At 38.8% G+C, this 10,462-nt stretch overlaps 1 protein-coding gene across 1 annotated transcript in view; it reads right to left on the bottom strand.

Annotated features, from left to right (window-relative positions):
* Positions 1-213: 213 nt before the first annotated feature.
* The window catches only part of E2F7 (E2F transcription factor 7), a 30,496-nt gene continuing 20,247 nt past the window's right edge, over positions 214-10,462 (bottom strand). Inside the window, exons 8-13 of the mRNA XM_040989981.1 lie at positions 8,145-8,327; positions 7,562-7,634; positions 6,255-6,750; positions 4,672-4,927; positions 2,300-2,718; positions 214-467 (exon numbers count right to left, since the gene is read on the bottom strand). Of these exons, the coding sequence (XP_040845915.1) occupies positions 297-467; positions 2,300-2,718; positions 4,672-4,927; positions 6,255-6,750; positions 7,562-7,634; positions 8,145-8,327 (1,598 nt within the window). The 3' untranslated portion in view covers positions 214-296. The remainder of the gene's footprint in view (positions 468-2,299; positions 2,719-4,671; positions 4,928-6,254; positions 6,751-7,561; positions 7,635-8,144; positions 8,328-10,462) is intronic.

The following is a 10,462-nucleotide window of genomic DNA, read 5'->3' as shown; positions in this document are numbered from 1 at the left end:
TTAGAATAACCACATGGCTCCAGGAGTCTGTTTAGATCTACTTTCAGCAATAAGATGAACCTTGAAACAAACCACGTTAAGTCAGTAGGTGCTTTCACTGTGACACCAGGCAGAGTCTGCACTTTAACTTGTATTACATGCACAATTGATAAAATGATTCATGATGATGGCAAGTGGATGACAAAGGGGAAGGATGCACTGAGGCACACATGGTTTGCATTCTGCTTGGGATACTGTAGTCTGGAATAGGGATGTGCAGATGGGTTGATGCCACTCTCACTCGCCAAAGTGTCTGGCTAGTCAGCCCCAGCACTGGGGATTTCTAGTCTCCTCTGGGCGGAGCTGGTGTTCCGTGACTGATTCTTTTCTCTTCTCTTAAGGACTGGGTCTCTGAGGCTCCCAGGTGTCTTGAAAAACGTCTCACGATTTGTGTGTCCGATGCTTTTGGGGGTCAGCGGAACTGGTGACTGAACAATAAGAAATAGCAGAAGTGAAATCTAAGTATTTACTCTACAACTTGGAAATTCTTGACCTTGTCCTTATAAGGATTTTGCTATTATGCCCCCTAGGCAGGTGTTCTTACTCTTTGCTTTTCAATCACAATAATCCCACTGAACACTCACAGCATGGTTGTCAGAGCTGAAAATTAGATGCCTATTTGGGTACAGAAAGGCAGCTGACCGAAGAGGTCACAAGCATGACACCTGGAGCTGTGTAACTCTGGGCAAGTTATTTATCCCAGTTCTCCATCTATGCAATGGAAATGAAAACAGTACCAACATCACAGGGCATTACAAATTAAATGAAGCAAAATCCATAAGTAATGTGGAGCAGGTAAAACAAATACCAAGTGTGTGTTAACTCTGTCATCATCCTGATGCTCAGTCATGGTAAATATTAACTCTACCTCTTTATGCCCTAAAGTGGATGGGACCATTATCCTGTTTACTGCTGTCTTCACTTCCTGGCATGTAACTAGTTAGCAAAAACTATGTTATACTATAATAATCTTCTGAACAACTAACATGTTTATTTCACTATGGAGCATACTTCTGAGCTTCTGAATAACTTAAAATATTCTTGGTTTACTGTGGGAGAACAAGTCATCACTTTAAACAGTGCCTTAGTGTATGTGGGGAATTCAACAGTTGACATACTGAACTACAAACAGATTAGGTGACAATTACAGTGCTGATTGACATTTATTATATCTATTTCGATAATATGCTTTAAAAAATATTTATTTGGGGCCAGCATGTTGGCTCAACTGGCTAATCCTCCACCTCTAAACACCATATCCCATATGAGCACCAGTTTGTATCCCAGCTGTTCCACTTTCTATCCAGCTCCATGCTTACACCCTGGGAGCATGGCCCTAAGCCTTGGGACCCTGCACCTGTGTGGGAGATCTGGAAGAAGCGCCTGGCTGTGGATCAACTCAGCTGTCACCGCTGTAGCCATTTGAGGGAGTGAACCAGTAGATGCAAGATCTTTCTATCTTTCTATAAACCTGCCTTTTCAACATATATATTTGAAATTTATATGAAAAAAATTATATATTTGAAAGGAAGAGTGAGAGAATAAGAGCTCTTCCATCTGCTGAATTTCTCCCTAAGTGGTCACAACAGTAGGGGCTGAGCCAGGAGCTGTCTGATTATTCCATGTGGGTAGCAGAACCCCAAGTACTCTGATCAAGTTCTTGGGCCATCAGCTGCTGCCCTCCATTAGAAGGAAGCTGGGTGGGAAGTGCAGAGTAGCTGGGAATTGAGCCAGGCACTTTGATATAAAATCTGAATGTTCCATGCGACACCTTAACAGTACCCGTCCCAATATAAGTATTTTTGTGCATATATGTCCACCTCCATTGCCTCCTATATATCACATTTGAAGAAATTACAAGTGCTAATAATCCTTAAATTAGGAAGTTTTAAAAAAAGATTTTGATTTCTCCTGACTGCATGATTAATATATAGGTTAGTCCTTACAATGAAATGAAGTTTGGAGATCATAAAATCATTAAAATATTCATAATTTTTTCTTAACTTTGCTTAAAATAGATCCCTTTTTAATTCTATGAAACAGAATGACAATAAAAATTGTGTTGTTTTTCTCTTTGAGGTGTAATATCCCCTTCCCCATGCAGAAATAAACCAATAATGTTGTATCTACAATGGTAGCCAGGGAGAGCCTAACCAAGTACCAACTTTATCCTGTAGTCATATAACTAAAACAAAAGCTAACTAAATGAAAGCATTCCCAATCACAAAGTGATAGCTTCTTTGTGAAACCAAAAACTCACCTGCTGCAGTTTTACTACTGAGACTGGATGTCCCATATAAACAGGAGATTCAGGTTGAAGCTTGTATGTTCTTGACATAACGGGACTTAAGTCCAGAGAGGGTTGAGCCTGAAGTTGAGGGTCTGCAGAAGGAAGTGTGGATGACTTCGAATTAACCATTGGTGCAGGGCCAATGAGAAGATGAGCTGTTGATCCAAGGCCAGGTAAGCCAAAATTCACAGGTCCTGTATTTGGGAGGGTGCCAGGAGAAGACGACACTTGCCCAGGCACTGAGGGAGAATACAGGACAGGAAAAGCTCCCAGAGTAGGAGACGGTAAGACCATGCATGGAACGCCGAAGGAGGACATCTGAGCAGAGGATGTTCCCACACTAGGTGGGGGCTGATTGCCAGATACAAGCACATTGAAGCCATTTACTCCTGAAACTGAAGCAAAACAAAGTGAATCTCAACAGAGGGTTAAGATGCTACTCATGGCCTTTTTACATGGCAATGCATGGCAAATTGCTGGATGACAAAACCTTTCCCTGCTTGACCAGGACAAACCCATTTCTATGTTCTGCCTGTCCACATTGGTCTCACAGTAGTGAGCAAGACTGTAACTCACTTCTATCTACATGATCATTTGGTGGGTATGTCTGTGAAAGGATTTCTTTCTTTCCCCCCTTTTTTTGGTTTTATTTTGTTTTGAAAGTCAGAGAGACAGAGCTAGAGATATGGAGATAGATCTTCCATCTTATGGTTCATGCCCTCCACTTCCCAAATGTCTGCAAAAGCCAGGACTTGGCCTGGCTGAAGACAGGAATTGATAGCACAATCTAGCACTCTCCCATGGTAAAAAGGACCAAGTACTTCAGCCATTACCTGCTGCCTTCTAGAGTACACATTAATAGGAAGCTGGATCAGAAGCAGAGCTGGGACTCAAACTCAGGCACTCTGATAGAGAAGCCGTAGTCCTAAGCAATGTTGTAACCACTGTCTGTCTGTCCCCCACCCCTTGAAGCTTTCTCAATCTGAGTTCCACTGAGTTCAAAGGGAGGAGCAAAGTAAAACTGGGATGGGAAAAAGTCTATTTTCACTTTTTGCAAACTTCTATCTGAAAATTTAGATATATCCCTCATTGTTCATCATAGACAGTAAATAAAATATTAACAGTTCCTTGACCTTTACATTAGTAAAAAGTATAGTTATGATCATATTACATTATAACCGTTGCACATGTTTAAATAAACATGGTCAAGCTAATCAGTTTTGAAGTGACAATATTGGACCTGCTACTAGATTTTTATTACTATAAATTTAAAAAATAATTTTTCTAATTTGTGTTTCAATATAATTGGCTTTCTTTATAACTTTATTCTCTGCATTTATAAATGGCTGGGGAATCTACGGGCCCCGCCAAAATGCCAAAGGGTCTATACCACAGAAAAAGAAAATTCCTGTGTTTGGGTCTAATTTTCCTTCCACAGGGACTATGTTTTTGTTCATCACCATCAACACTGATTACCATGCTAATGTAAGCACACAATGCTAAAGGCATAAAAAATATTTTCTAGACAGGTGAATCATAATAAATATCTACCCAATCTGTTCTATGTCAGTAATATCTAGTCTGTTCTGGTAGATTTAAACTTAACCCAACCAAGAATTGAAGATCAGCTTGAGTACCACTGCATCAAGAGCTGCTTTATGTAAAAATGTGCCTAGGTTAAAAATTAGGAATCTATTGTATGTTAGCTTTAATTCAAAATAGTAAGCATTTATTGAGTCTTACTACTTGCAAGGCATTATTTTTCTAAGTGCTTTAAATATACTATCTTATTAGGTTAAATTCAGTTTCCACAGCACTGCGAGGAAGCAGAGTATATTATTGCTGTTTTGCCCATGAGGATGGCTCAATACCTGTCTTACGTTGCTATAGATAAGTGGTTATTGAATGTCAAAACCTCATACCCTACTCTTGATACTTGATAACTATGATATACTCATTACATCTACATTTTTGAGATCAGATGGGTAGCTGTGTAATCATAACCAGTAGGTGCAAACTGTTATGCTGAATGTCAGAATTAGCAGAATTATAAAAACAGAATTACTTTTGAAAGTTATGCTTTTTAAGCAATGAAGTTTAATGTATGGAAAAGATAACTGTCCAAATTATTTTTCTATTATACTTAAAGTTGATGAAACTAGACATAGCCTCACCTTTCATTTTATAAGATGGAAGAAATAAGGGGCAGAGTATGACTTAGAGCAAACAGACAGTAACCCATCCAAGGAACCACTTCGGCTACATGACATGGACAACTATTTAACAATCTACCTTCTGATTTGGCTTCCCCAAGGCCTCCAGCACATGATGCCATCCCTTACCAGCTGGAGACTGCACATAAAGGCACTGTAGCAGAGAAGGCTCTTGGAGACTTTCATTTTCTTTCATAGGCTTTTCAGCATCTATATTTCTTGATGAACTTCCCCACTCAGAAGAAACAAAGCCATTAGCTGTAGCCTTTCCTGAAACTTCCTTTGAAGCAGGGGGGTGACTATTCACAGGATAGTCTTTGAAAGGTATAGTTTCACTGCTAGCCATCATCTTTGGAGAGACACGGTCTGTGGATTCTGATAATTTCTAAGTACAAGAAAACAAGAGAAAAGAAAAGCCAATCAATATTCTAATAATAAATCCTAATAGCTTTTTCAAATTAGCTTTCATAAGGGTATTTAAAAAAATTCATGAACAAAGGAATTAACAGATCTGCTTATTTTGGTGTAGTTTTAATATCCATTCATGTTAGCTTTTCATGACAATAACAAAATATCTATTTGGCTCATGGTTTTGGTGTTCAAGATAGGGTGGTGCCACCGGTTTGTCAGGTAGTAAGAGGAGCATGTGCCTTCTCTAGTAAACCCATCATAATTTGGTCTTGGGAGGTTTTAGCCTAACAACAAAATTCAATCTAACCACATCCCAAAAGTCCACTTCTAAACACTATTCATTATGCTACGTTTCTACCCCTCTTCATCCCATTAATCTAAGACTGGGGAGCAAGCCTTCAAATATGGGCTTCCACGAGATATCAGACTATCTCCAACCATGATATCATGCATTGTTTAGTTGTACTGTGATTTTTTAATGAAATTTTTGAAGACTACTTTGTAAACAAATACAGCTATGTCCCACACTGATAGGTATCTACTAGTTGTTCTAGTTTTAATTAAAAGAATTGTCTGAAATGAACATCATATGGATTTGTAGGATTATGACTCCCAAGTGCAGAAATGAGAGAATTTAGTTATGGAAAACTAGCCATGGTGTTTACATTGTGAAATAAAAGTTCTGAGCTGGCTTCACAAAAAGTTTCTGATGCTGTAATTTTCTGGTTGACCCACTGAACTCTGCTGCAATCACAGTGTGTCTGCTTCCTGAGGCTGTGGTCACATCTCCTTAACCTCTGAAAAGCTACCAAGCAGGAGATAAACACAGCTCAGTTTTTTGGTCTTCTCTTTTACTGCTAGGATAATGGGATTACTGAGCAGTAAAGAGAACTGAGTGTGGCCCCTGATAGCAAGACACTGGCCACATTTCTGATTTTGGCACTCAGCTGCATCCTGGATGAAAATGATTATTTTACAGGTTCCAAAAGACTTTTTAAAAAGTATACAAGAATGAAAGGAAGGAAACATGCAGCCATGTTCACAGTGATTACTACCTTTATGTTGTGAGGTAATTCTTAGCTTTTCTCACTTCTTAGCTTCTTCAGACTTTATAGTGTGACTTTTACTAAAACCACTTTTCTATAGTACTATGTTATGACTAGATGTTTGGGATACCCAGCTCAGTGCTCAATTAATCATGCAAATGATACATGAAATATTTTCATGGTATCCATGGGTGTTCCTAGGAATCAGCACAGGTTGACAAGATGTTGCTAGATATACCCACCCACTCTGCTTACCTTAGGCATGACAAGGGAGAGGGGGCTGTCTTCCAATTTCCAATTTTGTCTTTTAGTGGCCGGCTCATCTTCTTCCTGATGTTTCCTATCCTCACAGAGGCGTTTCTGAGCAGAGAGTAGAGATGATAGCTCTTGTGCAACAGGGACTTCTGAGCTTCTGCTGTCCTTCTCGGATGTCAACCCTGGGGATGGTCCCTCTTGCAAGCTCCCATACAGCATGACCAATGAAGAGGAGGGCATGTACACCAGGGGCTGGCCAGCTAGCAGAGCTGGTTTCAGGTTCTCCAGGTCAGAGGCCGCAGGAGTGAGGGAGGCACCTACTTGGCCATTCAGACCTTTTTGCACAGAGAAAGCCTGCAAATCTGCCTGAGCCACAGAAAACACTTGATGAGCTAAAGGACTGGCATAATATTCTGAGTCAACAGAGAGGGAAGGCGTAATAGTGCTCAAACTGCTAGATGGAGGCACCACTGTCTTACTGGCAAAGACTTTTCTTCTGTAATAAAAAGAAACAAAGAGTCCAAGTAAGTTACCACATTCTATCAGCCTCTGATTATTTGCTTTCCTAAAGAGCCACACCATATTAGGAGTGTGGGAATGGCTTAAGCTGATACCCAAATGCGTTCCCTGAGCACCTATCTGCTATCCCCAGCAGTAGATGACTGGGTGAAATCTGGACAGGTCAAAGATGGGATGGTGGAGCTCATGTGAGACCTCAGGTAAGCGCACACACTGGCTCCTCCTCCATGCCTCCTACCTTTACTAGCTATCAATTCTTCAGCATTTATTCCCTTAGTGGGCAAGCAGATGCTATCATGATGAACCAGTGTAACAGTTTTAACCACTTACTATATTGAGAGCTACCCTTCTTAACCCAAAGCCCTCTGGCAGTATACTAATGCAGAAAGTGAAGCCCAACTCTCAATTGTTCAAGTAGAATTGGGCTCCTATCACATCTGCTTCTTCTCTAGTACTAATTCCCCTTGCTCACAGCAGCCAGAATAATCTTCACAGACTCTACAATAGTTCTTTCTGAAAAATCCAAATGTTCTGCCTCTCTATCAAACCTTATGGCTAATATAACCACTTCTAACATACAAGTTATTGTGGGTAATATTTCCTTTATACTGTTGGGAAAATTACCACAGCTAAACTATGGCCCAGCTCTTGTCCCTGTGCAGACACAAAGGGGAAGCACAAATTCTTAATACAGAATTAGATAATTTTATATTTTGATAGGGGACATTTCAAGTAAGTCAAAGTTAACACAAGGAAATAGGAAAGAATAGATTTTAAAGAATACTTACTGTGAAGTGTCCTCTAGTTTGTGTCTATAGACAGCTGCCAGACTTCCCATTTCTAAGGTATAGCTATTTGATCCTGAAAAGGAAAAAGAAAGCTTAACACAGACACCAACAGACTGAACACACACTAGTTAAAAGAGGGTAGACTGCTCAATGTACTATTTACAGTTCAGGGATTCCAAAAACATTTCAAATCTGTTTTAGTTCTGAGACATTTCCAGAAGCTATCTAAAATGGTAACAGTCTCCAACAATGATAAGTGCAGTCTCCTCAAGAATTAGTAAACAAATATAATAAAACAAGCATTGCTCTTTAAGTCTGATAAATTCTAACACCAAATAGGCCAACCATGACAAGGTGATTCAGTATCAATTGCAGGACTGGGATTGTGATCACACACTGTGAAGCAGATATTCATCTCCTTTACGCCCAATCACTGTTTTACTTCGGACAAGTGAAGTGTGGATCTCTGGCTAAAACTGGCAGGACTTGGAGTCAGCACATGCAGTAGAGTCACAGGAAACAGTGTGGCCTTGACTACCTGGTGATGGATGGGTTCCATGCACTGCGCTTGTGCAGCAGATACCTTGTTCTCTGCAGGGGCTGCTGGGTTCTGAGTTTACTTTCCTCTGGATCCTCTCAGAAGCCTGAACTGTGTGAAGAGAACCATAACGAGCCAGCCTCTGTTTTGCACCAACTGGGATCTGGTCGTATGTTTCTCTTGTCAGTTCTGGTAAGACAGATGCAGAAACATCCACCACGTCTTCATCTACATAAATAAATGAGAGAATTGGTAACGTTGTTATGTAACTGTAATTTATGCCATTTTATTCTTTTTAAAGGGATGGCTTTGAACCTCTGATTGGAATAGAGCTATACCATAAATCAAAAACTAAGACCATCAAAGGAATTTTATGAGCCTTGTCTCAAACTCCCAATTATTTTCAATGTACTTTTGGGAAGTTAGTGGAAGACTTATAAAGTGAGATTGAAACCATATTTTTCTAAAATTATTAGAATGACAAAAAAACTAGAGCAAGATGTACTTTAGACCAAACTAGAATGGGCCTGATATTCACATACTCTGTTGGTATAGAGAGTACCAAAGTAAATCCAATCACACTCAGCCCAAACATTTTGAGATTCACTTTCAAGAAAAAATGAGATCAACCTTTATGCCACAGCTCCAGGACGGTGAGTTCAAGAAACTTGATTTTTAAATTATGCCTTATTATTTCTTTTATATGTAGTATAAGGATTAGTTATTAAGTGAGCAAAGGAATACGGCCAGCAGAAAAGTCAAGGTTGAAGTGTGGCAGAACAGTGAGGTTAATCTAAGTAGAAGGCTAGAACCTGGAACTAATTTTGTGCTTAAAGGAGTCCGTGTGAAGTTAAGACAGAAGTTCAACAAGAGTAAGTACAAGAAACATGAAGAGTCTATCATATAACACACAGCAAGCTGCCTCAGAGATGAAAACAACCAGGGCAGCATAATATATCATATGCAGAAGAGCAGGTAACAGTAGATTCCTTGTCAAATTCAGTGCAAACTAAAAGACAATGGAGCAATTTCTTTAAAGTACCAAAAGAGAAACAAAAGAAATTTCAACCTATAATTCAATGCCCACCCCACCCTCAAAATGGTGAAATAATGTTTTCAGATATGCAATAGCTAAAATAATTATCACTAGCAGACCTGTAATACAAGAGTAAAGAAAGCCCATCACAGTAGCACAAAGCCAGACAAGGAGAAATGAAAAAAGGTTACTGTAAGACTCTTATACAATATGTACAGTAGAATATCAGACCGTATTAAATTAAGGATGCATACCATAAATCCAAGAGCAGCCCTTAAAATTAACATGAGGTACACCCATTCAGTCAACAACACAACAAATGTAGATAGTAAGTCAACAAAGGAATTCAAGTGGAAGCATAAAAAAATACTAATTAAATTGTAAAGAAAAAAAAGAAACAATTGCGACTCAGAATACAAGCGGCAAGAAGGCACATTAAAATCCCAGATTAAGGCACCACATGAAACATAAATAGCTTCATCCCAATTCAAAAGAAAAAAAAAATATCAGATTGAGGGAGGGGGGAAACTTCAAATATATTCTTTACACTAGAAACTCATCTTAAATATAAATATAAAATACTTAAAAGGATGAACAACATATCGTATGCTAACTAATAAAAAAAAAACAAGGAATATAAACCAGGAATAAGTAAACATGAAATCAATATTAATACAAAAAAATCAGGTGACACTGTTAACCAATTTGACCATGTTTTCATTTTTAGAATATGTCACCCAACACAAAGGAATAAGTGACAGGATAAGTGACAAGTCATTTACCGAGATGGATCACCTCTGTGACACACAACAAATATAAAAAAATTTAAAAGGATTCATTATACCAAGTATGTTCCCTGATCACATGGACCAAAATTAGAAGCAAGGGAAAGATACTTGGATAATTAGATTATCTCAAAACTACGTAACACACACCTAAGTCATGGGTCAGAGAAATCAAAAGGGGAAAAGGTATTTCGAATTGGAAATCAATGAAAACACATAAAGCACAAGATGTGGGATACAGCTAAGACAATATTAACAGGGATATTTATAGGACTAACAAAGTATTAGAAATGAAAAAAATGGTCTCAAATTAATGACTTCAGGTTCCAACTTCAGCAGCCAGAATTAGAAAAAACTGAACTCAAAGCAGAAGGAGTTACTAGAGACAATTTCAGTAGCCTTATAGTTATAAAGGAGATTATAATCAGCAAATCTTTTTGCCTAGAAAACTCTAGAGTGAGGTGGCTTCACTGATGAAGTGTTTTCAGAGCTTTAAGAGAAACAAACATCCCCAAAACCATACCAATTCTACACAAATTTAC

The sequence above is a fragment of the Ochotona curzoniae genome, unplaced genomic scaffold (genome assembly GCF_017591425.1).
Source record: "Ochotona curzoniae isolate NIBS_2020 unplaced genomic scaffold, NIBS_Ocur_1.0 contig_1014, whole genome shotgun sequence".
NCBI classification, from domain to species: Eukaryota; Metazoa; Chordata; class Mammalia; order Lagomorpha; family Ochotonidae; genus Ochotona; species Ochotona curzoniae.
Note: the sequence above shows the minus strand (reverse complement) of the source record. Positions and strands in the feature narration are given on the sequence as shown.